The 16434-nt window shown below is 39.9% G+C and overlaps 2 protein-coding genes across 3 annotated transcripts; one reads left to right on the top strand and one right to left on the bottom strand.

Annotated features, from left to right (window-relative positions):
* Positions 1-351: 351 nt before the first annotated feature.
* Positions 352-5542, top strand: LOC122085669. 2 transcript variants are annotated; one of them, XM_042654165.1, is made up of 6 exons: positions 352-479; positions 667-1058; positions 3137-4534; positions 4616-4684; positions 4783-4981; positions 5225-5542. In XM_042654165.1, the coding sequence occupies exons 2-6, from the start codon at positions 1056-1058 to the stop codon at positions 5305-5307; spliced, it is 1752 nt and encodes a 583-aa protein (XP_042510099.1). In that variant the 5' UTR covers positions 352-479; positions 667-1055; the 3' UTR covers positions 5308-5542. The 2 variants fall into 2 exon arrangements, with proteins under 2 accessions (XP_042510099.1, XP_042510100.1); XM_042654166.1 differs by having other exon boundaries at positions 364-479; positions 704-1058.
* Positions 5543-7117: 1575 nt separating this feature from the next.
* On the bottom strand, positions 7118-14411 carry LOC122086022 (2-oxoglutarate dehydrogenase, mitochondrial-like). Its single transcript, XM_042654694.1, has 9 exons — positions 14275-14411; positions 12367-14002; positions 11936-12162; positions 11511-11843; positions 10302-10548; positions 9398-9526; positions 9005-9220; positions 8443-8566; positions 7118-7707 (listed from the first exon to the last, which is right to left on the bottom strand). Exons 2-9 carry the CDS (start codon positions 13918-13920, stop codon positions 7469-7471), a joined length of 3069 nt encoding a protein of 1022 aa, XP_042510628.1. The 5' UTR covers positions 13921-14002; positions 14275-14411; the 3' UTR covers positions 7118-7468.
* Positions 14412-16434: the final 2023 nt, after the last annotated feature.

The raw sequence follows: 16434 nt of genomic DNA, 5'->3' as shown, positions 1-16434 counted from the left end.
TTTTAGGGTTCAAGCTGATTCTAACCCATTCCAAACGGCTGAGCCGATCCTTTGTTGACGAATCCCTATACTTGAATCTTGTTTAGGGCCCCGTCCAAGCTACTTCATAGAAGATCCCATGATCTGTCATGGTAGAACCGCTGGATTGGAATCTTTTGCCCCTAGAATTTTTCCATTTTTTTTTGGTAATGTGCAAAGTGGTGGGGCCTCTGTTAATGGTCGAGATTCATAAATAACAATCTACGTGTAGGGTAAATGATTGGACACCACGAATCACAGCCTTGCAGGCAGTACCATCTTATTAAAACCCAAACCCAATTTTTTCTGATAATTGTCTCCTTTAATTAATTTTTAATTTTTAATTTTAATCACTCTAAAGGAAAGCGGGCATTTCATCAGTACAGCGCTGCCGGAGAAAATCTTGATCTCCGCCGGAGATAAACTAAGCATTTGAAAGTTGACCGCTCCGATGAGGGAAGGTATGAGATGCTTCTTCAAGAACATAAATTTGATGGTTTAGGATATAAACGATTTATTGATTGCTTTCCTTGTTCAAGTTTGAGATTCCATAATTCTCCTCTAACTTCTTCTGTGATTCTGATAAACCCTTTCGAAGCGAGCAGTCTTGAATTGAAACCTGATGATAATCCTTGGCTTTGAGTGTAGGCGGGACTTATTCCATGCTGGGTTTTGGTTTCTGCAGTTGGAGAATTGGATGAGAGCAGAGAACATCGTATGCATCTCGATCGAGTTCCTGAGTGAGAGAATGATCTCGCCAGCAATAAAATAGGAACTTGATCTTCGGTTCGTGGCGTTGTCTCGTTCGAAATACACTTTAACATACTTGGGTATCGAAGCATACTAAGAAGACTCGCGACTGCTCAAATAGGAAGATTCTGAGTTCGATTGACCTAGAGAGTAGTAGTACTTGCGCAAGAGCTCGGATTGAATTATCCTTTTCCCTGGACGGCTGGAGAGAAGCATAGAGCTCATAACTACTTCGGTTTTGCTGCCCTAGAGAGTTAGACTCTGTGCTCTGAAGTAACGGAGAGAAAATGGTATGTATTTGTTCTCTCCCCTCCTATCCTTAGAAATGTAGAATTGGCTTGAAGGATATGCATTGTTTACTGGGATGGTTATTTTTGTTGAGTTTCTCGTGACAAATTTGCATGGAAGCTATTTACAGTCGATAATAGCTTGGATTGAATTATCCTTTCTCAAAAGTTTGTGGGGTGCCACTCTTGTTTCAGGCGGTATAGGGAATGGACTTGGGGAAAGGAAAATTACAGCCTTGTTACTTATGGACAAAGTGGGAACTTATAAAGGATTTGAGAGTGTAGAGAAATTGAATCCATAGATTAATAAGAAGATAAACTTGTATTAGAGAAGAATCAGGAAAGAACAGATTGCCACTTGAAGTGTACTAACCTGTTAATTTCTTTCTAGCTGTACCGTTCTCTCACTTTCCTTATTGAATGTTGATGTTTTGGCAAACTGTGGTTTAGCTGGGCCAAAACTTAGTTTTAAGAGAGCTTAATTGTTTAAGATCTAGTGGAGTTCTTCTTAAGCTCAACTCTCTTTTGATGGTTTGTGTCCTGACAATTTATTTGAATGGTTCTTAAGCATAATGAAAATTCCCTTCGTGGGTGAGTGATTACTTTGGAGTTATTGCAGTTAATGGACAATGCCCTGTAAGAGTAGTTGTGGTGTTTATTCTGAGGAGAGAAGATTTACTCACTGTAATATGTTAATCATGTTGGTGTGTATTCCATTTTTGGTTGCTAAATTTATTCAATAGAAGGGAATCTTTCGACTGAGCTTGGGATTTGGTGGGGGGGGGGGGATGTAGAACTTTCTTTCTGAGCACTAGAATTGTAAATCATCCGATAGAAATTCTGTCTGAGCCAGAATTTATACCTGTGGTTAGAATTTTATATTTTTTATTTTTTATTTTTTGTTGGAAAAGTCATAGTAGTACAACAAGGAGGCTAAGGCCAGGCAACCACAATCTGAGAGGACAAATCTATGACGAAAGAAAAAAAAAATAGGGGAAAAGAAAAAATTGGGATCAAATACATGCTAATGGACACTCTTACAACAATAAACCTTCCCCAAATTACAAATTTTGGACAGCCAACTCCATCTTAAGCTAAATCCATTGAACATACTGAACTTTGTTGGAAGAAATTCTGATTTCATTACTTCAAGGTTATATCAGATTCATTTCAGGCAGCTTCATTACAGATTATTCCATATCCTTATCTGATGGATTTGGTAAATGCGGGTGAGGTTTTTGTGTTGTTGATGTTATCGTTAGTTGATTGAGGCCTTTCCATCGCTCTCTATTTTCTATCTCCTTGTATGTGTGAGTGTGTGTGTGTGTGTGTGTGTTTGCCTCTGTGTGGTTTGGGAGGTGTGGGGTTGCATTGTGAGTTTTTTTCAAATTCAAACCAAATATAACACTATCCATATCCACATATGATTTGCTTACGAATGGATTCAAATATTTTCCAGAAACCGAATTTTCGCATACGGATTCCTCTAAACGGATACCAACACAAATCATTTATGAATTTTTGACTACCCATTTACATCTCTAGTGGAGACTGCAGAGTTGACTCATGAGTCTGGTCTGTGGTCTCACTGTCTGCGTTGAGCATTGGAGAGACAAAAGGGTTACACTTTTCCACCCCATCCCTTTGAATGAATAAGTTCTCTATTCCTTTTTTTTTTTTTTTTTTTTTACTGCTTTGGGGTGGTTGTGGGTGGATGGTGAGTGTGGCAGATTGCCCTCATTCCTGCATTTCATTACAGTTAGTTTGCAGAGACGTCCATATGCACTAGGTTAGTTGCTTGTGTATGATGATCTGCCCTGAGAGTTAATTGGAGGTGATTCTGAATGGATTTTCTTGTGATGTGGTTAGTCGACAGTGTGAGATATACTGATACTTGTACTGTTTTGAACCATACATGTCAATGAAATTTTTTATTCTGGCCTATAAAAAGAGAATATTAGAATGTGCTCATTTCTTTTCTTTTATGTACTGTGTTATATGATCAGTTAAAATTTCTTATATTGGTAGAATCCTTATGTTTTTCTTTCATGTAATTGTTTCTATGCTATTGCTTTTGTCAGTCTTTCGAAAGCAAGGGCTTTTGGGTGGTGAAGGGTCCTGGTAGTTTAACTGATGGGGAGTTGGCTTATGATAACTCCTCCAGAATTGAACCAAAGCGTACTCATCAATGGTTTATAGATGGCAGTGAACCAGAGTTATTTCCTAACAAGAAGCCAGCAATAGAATCTTCAAATAACAACTCGGTTTCAGGAATTGCAAATGTGGGTGTTTCTCAATGGGAAAATACTTTGAATTTCCAGTCAGTCTCAGGTCAGTTCAGTGACCAATTATTTGGATCTGAAACTGCAGGAACTATAAATTTTGGTGGTAGGAACATTCAATCTGTCAATGCTGGGAATTTGAATATCAGAAGAAAGGACGTCGAGGAACAGTTTGGAAATGACCCGTCTGTTGGTTTATCTATATCTCATACAATGGAAGATCCTGGTTCAAGTCTCAGTTATGGTGGTTTCAGAAAAGTTAAAATTAATCAGGTCAAGGACTCTGGCAATGGCATGTCTGTATCAATGGGACAAACGTACAACAGTGAGGACAATGTTACCATGTCAATGGGTCACACAAATAATAGATTGGATGAGAGGACTAGGGGGGATGAGGGTCACACCTATAGTAGGGCAGATGAGAGTGTCATATTAATGGGCCACAGCTACAGCAGGGGAAATGATAATCCCATATCAATGGGCCTCACGTATGGTGAGGGAAATGATAATACCATATCAATGGGTCACACCTATAACAGGAGGGATGACAATGCAATATCGATGGGCCACACCTATAGTAGGGTGGATGACAATACAATATCAATGGGTCAGAGCTATAGTAGGGGTGATGAAAACATTTCAATGGGTCAGGTCTATGATAAGGGGAATGAGAATACTATATCAATGGGTCACAACTATAAGGATGAAGAATGTACCATATCAATGGGTCACAACTTCATTAAGGGGGAAGAAAGTAATGTGTCAATTGGTCATGCGGATAATAAGGGGTTTAGCAACACCCTATCTATGCGTCACATCTATAACAAGGGTGATAATAGCATCTCAATGGGGCATATTTTTAACAATGGGGAGAGCACTACCATATCTTTTGGTGGCTATGATGAAGAACCAGAGATCGACCCATCAGGCAGGCTTATAAGTGACTTGTTAATGAGTCAATCTTCTGGTCTGCCCGTGCAAGCACTTGTTGGGAAGGAACTGGTTGATTCAAATGCAGATCTTGTAAGTACTGCTCAGCTGGCAACATCTGGAGCTAAAACTGTTCCTAAAAACAAAATGGAGCTAAAAACGCCAAAGAAGTTGTCTCCCAATAACTTCCCTTCAAATGTCAAAAGCTTACTATCAACTGGTATGCTTGATGGAGTCCCTGTGAAGTACATATCCTGGTCACGAGAGGTAAATTTGGATATTCTATGTCCATTTTCATGTTTATTATTACCAAACTGACTCTGTATGGCCATTTCATATTCAAATCAGAGGGAGCTTCGGGGAGTTATAAAAGGCTCTGGATATTTATGCAGCTGTCAGTCATGTAATTTAGCTAAGGTGAGTGAGATATAGTTTTCACTTCAAAGTGGTTCCACTGTTGTATGTATTTTTTTCTGAGCCTCTTGATCATCCTGATCAATCAATTGTTTGTTCAGGCAGTGAATGCTTATGAGTTTGAGCGCCATGCTTGTTGCAAAACAAAGCACCCAAATAATCACATTTTCTTTGAGAATGGAAAGACAATATATGGGATTGTTCAAGAACTAAGGAGTACACCTCAGAACTTCTTGTTTGAAGCAATTCAAACTGTGACAGGTTCGCCAATCAATCAGAAGGCCTTCCGTATCTGGAAAGGTAAGGGAGATTATTCATTTAAATTACTGTTATAGACTTGTAGGTTTAAGATGTTTTTGACGTATAATCAGAACCTAGAAGAATTGTACCTTTAACTGCCATATGTGCCTTTGTAGTGAAAGATCTAGGCACCTTAGTCTTTAAGTGCTCTTTTGGTGAAAGATGTAGGCTATGCGTTCACTTACCCTCTATTTTTGGAATCATTGTAAGCAGATGTATGTTCTCATGTTTTGTCTCTTTCAGAATCTTTTGAAGCAGCTACTCATGAACTTCAGCGTATCTACGGGAAAGATGAATTACAACAATCTCAGAAGGAGCTTCCTTGACGTGCCTTTTGTGCCTTGTCCAAATTGTGAATTAGGGTAAACACATATCGTTCGTGCACATAAACATATGGCTTTTTGGTATCATATTATGCACTCATTGTAGGTAAGAACCTGATATCCTTTGTGGTTTTATGACAAGTTCCCTTGGATAGATCTATTACTGTTGTATTTCAAATTATAGAGTGTAGTAAAGGCAAGAATTCCTTCTTTTCTGCTCCAGCAGGCATTTGATGCATATTTGCATTTCCTAGTCCTCAAGACTTCTTCACAGGGGTGAAAATTGGCTAAAACTTATGCTATCCACCTCGTAAAAAGAAATTAAGCATATGGATAATCATTGACATACATTCTTTTTAGTATGTTTTCTGAAATATCCACTAACTTATTGCCTTCTCAAAAGGGGATTCCCTATATTGCTCAAAAATTTGTATAAATCTAAAAAATTGAAAGATGAGATTTTGATTTTTAATCAATCAGTTTGCTATCTGTGGATCTTGTCAAATTGGCCTCCCTGTGTGTCCATGTATTTTCATTGGTGTTTAGATCTTGGAATCACCGAAGAGTGGTACATGGCTGGTCGCCAAAGCATGGAACGTAGGTTTGTTTTCTTTGTTTTTAATATTTAATATGGAAGAAAGAACTTTACCCACTAGTGTGTAACTGCGTCTACACACAACGGTGTGAAAAGACAGTGCTGCCCCTGGCCTAAAGATGCTTTGCCCATGCTTTGTTTCGGATTCCCTACTTTGCAATCCTCATGGTTGTTCTGCATCCTGGCCAAGACTAATTTCTTGCAAACTTGCGATCCTTATGGTTGTTCTGCATCCTGGCCAAGACTAATTTCTTGCAAACTCCTTGTGTCCCTTCCACCACGGTCATACCGTATCCTTAACATGTTCCGGTTTTCTTTTACTAGTTTGATCAAGAGGAGCCTCCACAGACCACGAACTGGACTTTGTTTCTTACTCTTTCGATATGCAATGTGAGATTAAACGACATTAAGAGAAAAGAATTCTGACTAAGTCGATGTCTCAGCCATGTATTGGCGCACCAGCTCCGGTAGAATTGTTCTCTTTTACCTATCAATACTAGTAAGATCGAAGACATAATTTGACTACCTTTTTTCTGTAGTTTGCCTGTTCTTCCCATATTTCTCATTTGTTTTGGCCAAGGTTAGACTCGGTAACCCACTAGGCCCAAGTGTTTGGATTTGCGCTTAAGCTTCATTTGCAACCCTGGCTTTTCTTATTCCGTTAAAATAATTTTTTTTTTTTTAATTGGACCTGATTGTGTGGTATCACGTGTCTATTGTCCAATAGAACACATTCTCTGCAGCTGTTGTAATATTGCAATGAGCATTCAGCGACTGGGGCATCCAGACAAACACCCAAATAGATTCTCAACTGCTGGATGCTCACTGCAATGTTGCAGCGGCTGCAGAATCGATAAATTCTTGTCTAAATCACAATACTAAACACACGAGAATGATTCTCGTACTGAGATCCTGATTCGCTCTGCCCAGCCTATTCCTAATTATCTAATGGTCTTTAAATTTTCTCTGGTGATACTTACTCCCGGTTGTGTCAAAGGGCAAAATGACGCCCCCACCTTTGTTGATTCTCATGTGCGATCAGTCATTGGCTCCAACAGTGGCATAGAGGCCACGCATCCCTTTTTCTTTCCCCCAAAAAAATTTACCCTACCTTCTCTGGCAGAAAATCCACGATCCTGGAGTAGTCAAATTGCGACATCAGAACATTTAACCTTTGCCCAAGTACAGATGAAATTTTAATCCTATCTTCTGTTATAATGAAGGGGAAAAGAACGCAGTCCATTCATGTAACACTAATCCGATTTATTACATTGTCTTATTTTCTGTAGGGCGACTCAAAATGCATTTTTTTTCTGCAAATATATCACTCCCACACGTCCATGGAGACAGAATTCCATGCCCCATGGCTCGAAATGAAATAGAAGGGGAAAATTTTAAGAGAGGGCTTACCTATAACACGTAGAAAACTCTTCCAAAAAAAAAGTATCAAATGCCCACAAGGCATGAGCTTCATGAATTCCACCAGTTATGCAAATCTTCCCCCGTATGAACCTCCCATGGATCATTATTCTTCTAAAATTGGTTCACATAGAGTTCTGGAATTTTCAATCAGTATGGATAATTGATTGGCTCCGGTTGTAAGGCCTTATGTACAAGCTCATTCTGCTCTTTCGCATGCATTTGATGGAAACCAGTGGCTGTAGCAGCTGATGGGGCACGTCCAACGTATTTGACATCCTCGGTGGTCCCTCTGCGCAGTGCCCTCATTGCAGTGGAAAGTCGAGGCATAATGTAATAATATGCCCCCATGTTCATTGGCTCTTCCTGACACCATACAACTTCTGCATCTGAAGAACCACAATGAAAACAAAGAAATTAATAGTCAGAATTATGATCATCGATGACAGAGTCTATGAATATCTCAAAAGGATGATGCATAAGATGTGGAGTCCCATTTCAGTTATGTACTGATGCCTTGTTGCAATTACGTAGAACTTGTGCTTGGGATTTCAATGGACAATAACGATGGCTGAAAGTTGTACAGGACAGTATGGTTTCACTTATTCTAGGTTCTATTCAACATGACATCAAAGTGGAACAGGATCAAGCTATAAAGAATTAACAGTCGAGTAACTCCAAAAAATGATCATCACAAACCAGTTCACCCCCACCACATCTCCCCCACCCCCCCAAAAAAAAAAAAAAAGGATCTAGCAGCTGAGACAGAATTTTGGCAAGACCTCAAATCAGATAATTTAAGAAATGACTATTTTGATTTGAGGAACTCAAGTTGAAATAGCAACAACCTTAACTGAGACTCAGAATGGTGGTCAAAGAATAGTTGCATTTCCCAAACCTAGCAAGTTTATCTAGATTCTTGTGACTTTCTATGTAGTGTGGCAGAAAATTTAAAGTAATTCAATCTCACTTAAGATCTCACTTTTCCAGGATTCTAAGATTGAAATGGAACAGCCAGACCCTTGTGTTGTGTTGTGGAAACATGCTCCCTCAACTTTATGCTATAATGTGCACTCAGTTCCAATGAAACATATTCCATTTTTCTGTAAGTTAGAATTACATACTTGGATATCGCTTCAGTTCTCTCTGGATAAGATCATATGGGAAAGGGCAGAGCTGTTCCACCCTGCAGATTGCAACGTCCTTCACAACAACTTTCTTCCGCTCTTCATCAAGCTCATAGTAAACCTGCAGGAGATATAAAACCAAAAAGATGAAACACTTTTGGACCAAGAAATCGAGGATTGAGAAACCTTAGGTACAGATGAGCTAGAGTTCAAGCATCAATACCAATGACACGAAATTCTAGGATCAAATCAATGGCCCCCAAGCATGAGAAAACAAATTTGATTTAGTAGGTGCAGTCGAAAACAGCTGATCAGTAAACTTTTCCTCGGCAACAGCCATATTCTCACCCACTAAAAAGAAGGTGATTGAATAGAGGCCAATTTCAAACATAACATTTACACATGGGTACCACTGAATAGTAGGTCAAACGTTCAGGCTTCTTTATTGCAATAGAAACTATTTCTTAGGAATAGCAAATTACTATCCTACACTGTCTGTCCAAGTAAATTGAGAAAAATGAGAAAGGCCAAAAGAATAGCAATAAAAGAGTGGAAATACCTTTCCAGAGCAAAGAACCAGGCGTCTGATGCCCTCCTCAAGATTGGAGTGGTTGTTCTGGTCTTTAATAAGGCGCTTAAAACGGGTCCCTTGCTTGTCAAAACCTGGGTGGCCTTGAACATCATCGAACTCAGATAAATTTGATTTGCAATCCTTGTGCCGAAGCAGGTTTTTAGGAGACATCACAATGAGTGGCTTCCGGAACTCCCTGTGTAGCTGGAAGATGAAAACATAAAGTGAAAAAAACAGAAGAAAGTACAGCCTACTCAACTAAGCTTCATCCTAATTAAATGGAGTGAGCTACAGAAATCCTTTTCTGCCATTCAACTCGAACATATAGAAGAAGTAGTCCAGAATACTGAAGATGATTTGGAATTTTTAAAAAGCACACACCTGACGTCGCAGAACATGGAAATAGTTAGCAGGGGTTGTGACATTAACAACCTGCCAATTGCACTCTTGGATCTGTGTGCGCATTGTTGGATCCATCTCAGGTATCACATAGGGGTTTTCATCACTCATCTGCATAAATCAATTTCCAAGAACATATTAGAAGGAAAAGAGCAAGTTTTGTTCATTTTCATGTAGATTAAGAAATGATACTACCAGCAGAGAAATAGGAATGACAAGTTTAATGTATTTGGAAAAAGGGAATGTTTTTTGGGTTGGGATTGGAGGATTTAGTCCAAATGATCCACAAGGCAACTCGCCAACCATATAATCCCCACCCCATGTGAAGGCAGGATTCAATCCTGCGTTACTGCTACAACTAGAAGTGACATTCCTGGCTGAGCTAGCAGGCATCATCGACATATAAGTAGATAGAACTGAGAGCATACTTGCATGTCAGTGCAGGATCATGCAGAGGTTTCCTTAAACTTATTATTGCAGCTCTAAGGTGGTGCTTTCCCTAAAGAGAGATTTCAGTAAGAGCTTTGTTGAAACCAACACTTTGACCGAAAGTTCCACACCATTGATATGGACTATAATAATGTGATAGTTCAATTACAAGGGAATGAAGCACATGTCAGAATTCCAATTGGATTAACATATGGCTTTTGCTAGCCTCATGGTGACTGTCAGACATGTGACCAGAAGAGAATGTCCCACTTAGGATCACCCTCCCCCGGAAAAAGCAATAAATGAGTGCTGTGAAAACATTGTAACATCTGATTGGCCAGTCAAGCCACATTTATGGTAGCACAAAAATTTCTGACATCCAAATGGATTAAAACTTGGCTAATTTAAAATGTTCTATTCCATTTAACAGAACACAAATTAGATGTTCAGGCAATACCTGAAGGAAACGCTCCAATCGTGCACTTGAATGTTCAGGGCCCTGACCATCATATCCATGAGGAAGTAGCACAACTAGCCCCGTTTGTCGTAACCACTTTGACTCTCCACTGCTTAAAAATTGATCAAACATCACCTGAGCCCCATTTGCAAAATCACCAAACTGGGCTTCCCAAAGAACCAATGAATTTGGATTTTCCATCGAATAGCCCAACTCAAATCCAAGGACACCAAACTCTGAAAGCGAGCTGTAAGGGGATGGGCAAATTTTTGCAGAATATCAGAGTCCACAGAAACCACAATGCTATGTTTTCACAATGGTTCACCAAGTCCATTGTCCACAATGAGAACGCAGAACAACCATCAAGTAGGAATAAGACTACTCTCAAATGCAACATACAATATTTCTTAGAATTTTCAGAAAGATGGATATATGAAGTAATCTCCTATTGTCCTTCAGATATACCATAAGGTGACAGATGCTAAGAAAATTCCATCCTGAAATGCTTTCGATGTAATTTTGCACCAAAGAAAATATAAGCAATACATAATATTACACATTGGGCCAACTTTCGAACCATGCACACCAATGATTCAACATTTTTTTTAATTGTGAGAATGAGTTACATGTTCTTTGCATGTGTATGCAAGTATGCAGCAGCTTTTTTATCCAAGCCCCGACAGATGCCTTGCACAAGCAAGAGCTAAGTGCACTCAATTCAGAAATGCAGATTACAGCTCACAAGAATCACCAGACTACATAGAAGTGGATCCTGATCAAAGTGCATGCACCGTGTCTGTGATAGCACAAGGGTTTCAAACTTCTAGTGAATATAATTCCCACGTAAGAAAGTTAAGAAACAGTAAAGAACTCCAGGGACTAAAGTGACTATTGGCGGAAGGAAACAGGGAGAAGAAAACTTTTACATCAATACCAGTCTAAAATTACCAACCAAATAAAAAATTGCACCAGGACACTTGAAACTCACAATGGGAAAAATGTTCTCATTGAAGAAATAGTCAAGTCCTACATTCAGGTACATGTATAAAAATGTTTCTCATTAACAAAAATATCCGCATTCCTCCTACGACATAGAAAAGTGCATGCTATTGAGGAAAGAGGAAATAGACAAGTGAAAGAAAAGATATGTATGTCAGTATGTCTGCTAACGTACAAATGAAAACACAAGAACAAGTTACCGAACAGCACCTGTTGCTGACGGTAAACATCTCCTCATTTTGGTTCGCCATAACATGGTCCAGAGGGCAGTACTTCTTCCCTGTTTCCTGATCATGAACTACTGCATGACGGTGACTAAATGTACCTCTTTCAACATCCTGACCGCTCAACCTAACATGGTTACCCTCCACTAGCAATGTTGCAAAAGCAAGTGCTTCCCCAACTGCCCAGTCAATGCCCTCTCCTGTTTCAATCATCTGAGCACGCTGCTCAAATATCTTCTTCACTGCACGGTGAGGTTTGAAATTTTCAGGAAAAGTTGTGATTGCTTTGCCGACAGTCTTCAGTATCTCTGGTTTAACCCTGCAAAACAACAAAAAATCTCCATTAAACAACTGCCGGAAGTGAAAGCCATTCATGAAGAAGAGAAAACAAAAACAGGTTATTAAACGTACCCAGTGTTACGGATACGAGAAAGCTGTTCAGGCGATTTAAATCCGGACCAATAAGCTGAAAGCCAGTCCCTTCTCTTTGGAACATAGTCTTTGCTATTCAAAAATTCTTCGTTGAGAATGGTGTTAACCTTGTTGTGTATCCTGTCAATTTCTTCCTGTGTGACTTGTCCAGATTCCAGGAGTTTCTTCTCGTAAATCTCCATAGCTGATGGATGATTTCGAATGACCTGTTAGTGTCCAGAAGCATCAGCAACATGGAAATTTGAGTAGGACCATCATCAACAACCAACCCCTTAATAAAATTAAACAGTTTCCAGGTTATACAGATATACTATGAGAGAGATTCCCAAAGAAAGAAAAAGAGTGAAAAAATACTACATTTCGTCTGAAATCATAAAAGCGCTATTCTAATGAGGGACAGAACAGCTTACCTGATACATTTTAGGCTGTGTGAAAGATGGTTCATCAATCTCATTATGCCCAAATCGGCGGAAACACACAATGTCCACTACTACATCAGAATGGAATGTCTGGCGCCACTCCGCTGCAAGTTCACAGACATGTACCACTGCCTCCAAATCATCACCATTTACATGGAAAATAGGAGCATCCAAGGCTTTAGCCACATCAGTACAATACTGTGAAGATCTCCCAGACCTTGGATCAGTAGTGAAGGCTACTTGATTGTTAACCACAATGTGGATCGTCCCACCAGTTGTGTAGTTTGGAAGAGCACTAAGATGCAGAGTCTCATAGACAACCCCCTGTCCTGCAAAGCTTCCATCTCCATGGATCAACACAGCCAAATTTTTAGTCCTCTCTACATCATTAGAGTAGTATTGTTTAGCTCGAGTTTTTCCAACCACAACTGGGTCAACAGCTTCCAAGTGACTTGGGTTTGCAACCAAAGACAAATGGATTCTATTCCCACCCCTTGTTGGCCGATCATAAGAGGTACCCAAGTGGTACTTGACATCACCAGACCCAGTGTAAAGGCCAACTTCATCAACAGGCTTTGTGCCACCACTGAACTCACTGAAAATCTGAGCAAGTGGCTTCCGAACAACATTACACAAAACATTCAATCTTCCTCTATGTGACATCCCAATAACAATGTTCTCAACCCCACGATCTGAAGATCTGTCAAACATCTCCTTCATCCCCGGAATTAGAGTTTCCCCACCTTCGAGACCAAACCTCTTTGCGGCTGTCCATTTCGTGGCCAAGAAGTTCTCAAACATTGTGCTCCATATAAGCCGGTCAAGCATGACTTCACGTCGCTGCTGGTTGTACTGCTGGGGTGTTGGAGTCTCAATCTTGTCCCTCAACCAGTTACACTTATCACGATCGGCAATATGCATGTACTCATAGCCAATGCTCCCACAATAGGCTTGCTCAAGCCGGTTTAGTATGGAACGAAGGGTTTGCACGGGACGGTTTTCGGACAAGAATCCAGCCATCCTCCATACCCCAATGAAGAACTCCCTATCCAGATCAGCTTCAGTGAACCCATAAATAGCAGGGTCCAATTCGTCAGGGATCTCACGTTGTTCTAATCCCAGGGGATCCAAATTAGCTTTCATGTGGCCATTAACCTGGTAAGCTCTCACAAGCAATAATAACTGCATACTCTCTTGGATGGTCTGGCCTGAAATTCCAGGCGATGTGGCTGCCTGACCAACAAAATTCCTGAAAAAATTGTCCCATGATTCATCGACGCTATTAGGATCAGCTTCCCAAGCCCTCTGGAGCTCCTCTAGGTAGACGCTGCTCGTACCATCTAGGAAGTTATCAGTCAACCGCGATAGGGGCACAGGATGAGGAACGGGTGCTGCCTGCACCTTCAACACAGAGACGGTGGAATGAAAACACCGACTCTGAGACGGAAGCACCCGCGGTGTCCTCGTCAAATAAGACCTTGTCTGAGCTAAGTTTCTCCTAATAGCTAATTTTGCTACATCAGAAGCAACTCGAAACCACGCCATTGCTATCGATCTCGATTACCAAAATTACCTAATTTAGTTTCAGATTCCCGCCTTCTCAGCCAAGATGAAACGTTTTATACACCTACAAGAAGGAGGATGGAATAAATGAAACCTTCTTATCAATCGCTATTTTCCATTTCTTCCCAAACTGAACAATTTGATCGTAGAACAATCAAAAAGATTTATCATTAAAGATAGAAAACCATATCAAAATGAATGAGAAAGAACACATGAAAGAAAACAATGGATCTATAAGCAAATTTGAATTAGCAAACACATAAAAATTGTTGGAAATAGGAGACTAAAGATCGACCGAGCCAGCGAGAGAGAAGATTTTTGGAATCGAATACGTACTTGAAAGTTAGAAGCGTAGAGATTTGCAGAGACAGCCTAAGCCCAACGCCATTGTGCCATGATTTGGCTCTGCAACTGCAAATGTTTATGCTATCTGATCCCCGCGTCTTCAGATCACTCTACTTGACGTGCCACGTGGAAGAAAAAAGGTGGCCCAGGTGGCACTAAAATGACAACTCAGCTAAATTGTTTTCCAATATTAGTCATTTGATTAAAGTATAATATCCATCGAAGGTGTTAACATAAGCCTTCTTAACCGTCCCGCGCTCCCGCCTTCACCCTCCACTCTCTCTTACTAGTTTTCTGTTATCGCTTCATTCGATGGTCAACCGCCTCCACGATTCTAAGAATCATATCGGATCAGCAGAATCGGCCGATTTAAATCGGTATCAGCAGAGACTAAGCTCAGCCCCAGCCGTCGATCTGGAATGACCGATCCGTCGGGTTCATGTCGATTTCAGTCGATTCCAAACCGTTTCTTATCAATTCCGATTGAATCAGAATCGGATTGATTGTGGCCGATATCATTGAGAACCTTGCCCGCCTCTTATCTCCCAAGAGAATGGGAATTGTCTAAATAAGATCTCTATCTCCCAAGTGATAGGTAGAGAGGGAGGCCTGGGAGGGGTAAGTAACAGCCAAGAGACTAGAGTTCAAGTTACAACAATTGTGTTAGGCAATCATTGTTTTGACTTTTTTTTTTATTAATTACGATTTTTCTTATTACTCGAAGTTATTTAGTTATGAATAAAGGACGGTTTTTTAAATTATTTAAAAATGCCCTATCATTGTGTTTATATCGTTAATCACAAATATATAGGCCAAGTTTCCCTAAAGTCACAGTGAATGAAATCCATTCATCGACCAGGCTTTAGAAATGCACAGGAGGTATCTGGTGGGAAATTTTGGGAAGGTTCTAAGATCCTATAAGGGTTTGTAAACGTGGAGTGAACCCCTCACCACACGGTGAAGAAAAACTTCTCCCTAAATATATTGCAAGTTGAATATGTTCTCAGAATGAGTTTCTATCCCCTTTTTTTGGGGAGAGGACTGAAATGACTATCCTACTCCCATGAAAATGGAAATTTCACCTCTACCGATGCTTTTATGTATACTCATTCCCATGCTAGCATAGATACATTGCCCTTAAGAAACCATTCCCCTCCTTTTTCTTTTTTCTTTTCTTTTTTGAGGATAAGAATTTTGATATCGTGAATGTGGAGGTAATCTTTTATGCCACACCAATCACGGTGATGAAAACAATTTTTTTTTTTAACTAAAAGATCCAACCGGAGAAATTCAAGGTGTCGAGGTCACATAGCTCACACAACAAAGGAGAGGACTTAGGCCAATCAATCTAGTTCAAGACATAGCCTTTCGAGCTAAGGAGTCAACCTAGTCGTTAATCTCTTGGAACTAATTTTTCTCCATTGCTCAAAATATGTATGAACAAAAAAAAAACGTCCGTCTCTTTCCTCCTCCCCTTGGAAAGGTCTTCACCCCTCTTATTGGTTTAATTGCTAGCTCCAGGTAAACTGGTGACTCATCTAACCTCTACCAATACAAAAAATAAAAAAGAAAATTAAACCATATTACAAAAATATTAGTTGCGAAGAGAACTACCAGACTAGATGGTGTCTTCACCTTCCAAGGATAATCCAAAAAACGTATGGCAAGATATGAAGGGTTTAAGAGTTTCACTAAGGTCAGTTGATACTATAACCACGCTGTAGCTACATATATATCACTGTATCATCCTCTTGAGTTTAAGGTCATCAATCGCTAGAAACCTCATAGTCATCGGCCATTGGCAAACATAGGTTTCTTCGTCACTGGAAAACGCAAAGAGCAGAGGTTTCATGGGAATGCCAGAAATCCAAACAAAGCCTTGACATAAACGATGAACAAAAGAGCAACTATTCTATAATACCAGACCTCGTCCTCTGGCCACCATTTGAATGCAATATATTCAGAATGAACCCCACTTCTGATTGCTGTTATTTAGAAGACATGTAATGTTATGGATGTAAAAAGATTCTCCTTCAAAAGAGTCTATCAGTTTGGTGACAGGACTAATCATACTTAATTCACAAGGGTATTGACCGCATTAAGTAACAGCTTCTCACTCTGCATGATAGACATTACATGGATTTCCAACAC

This window comes from Macadamia integrifolia, chromosome 8, assembly GCF_013358625.1.
Source record: "Macadamia integrifolia cultivar HAES 741 chromosome 8, SCU_Mint_v3, whole genome shotgun sequence".
Taxonomy (NCBI): domain Eukaryota; kingdom Viridiplantae; phylum Streptophyta; class Magnoliopsida; order Proteales; family Proteaceae; genus Macadamia; species Macadamia integrifolia.
Note: the sequence above shows the minus strand (reverse complement) of the source record. Positions and strands in the feature narration are given on the sequence as shown.

Excerpts from the sequence above, each read along its gene's own strand:
- LOC122085669 (XM_042654165.1), top strand. Across the intron at positions 4,535-4,615 it reads ACATATCCTGGTCACGAGAG|AGGGAGCTTCGGGGAGTTAT; the intron begins GTAAATTTGGAT and ends TATTCAAATCAG. Across the intron at positions 4,982-5,224 it reads GGCCTTCCGTATCTGGAAAG|AATCTTTTGAAGCAGCTACT; the intron begins GTAAGGGAGATT and ends TGTCTCTTTCAG.
- LOC122086022 (XM_042654694.1), bottom strand. The coding sequence starts at position 13,920 with ATGGCGTGGTTTCGAGTTGCTTCTGATGTAGCAAAATTAGCTATTAGG. Across the intron at positions 11,844-11,935 it reads TCTCGTATCCGTAACACTGG|GGTTAAACCAGAGATACTGA; the intron begins GTACGTTTAATA and ends GTTGTTTTGCAG. Across the intron at positions 10,549-11,510 it reads ATGTTTACCGTCAGCAACAG|CTCGCTTTCAGAGTTTGGTG; the intron begins GTGCTGTTCGGT and ends ATCCCCTTACAG.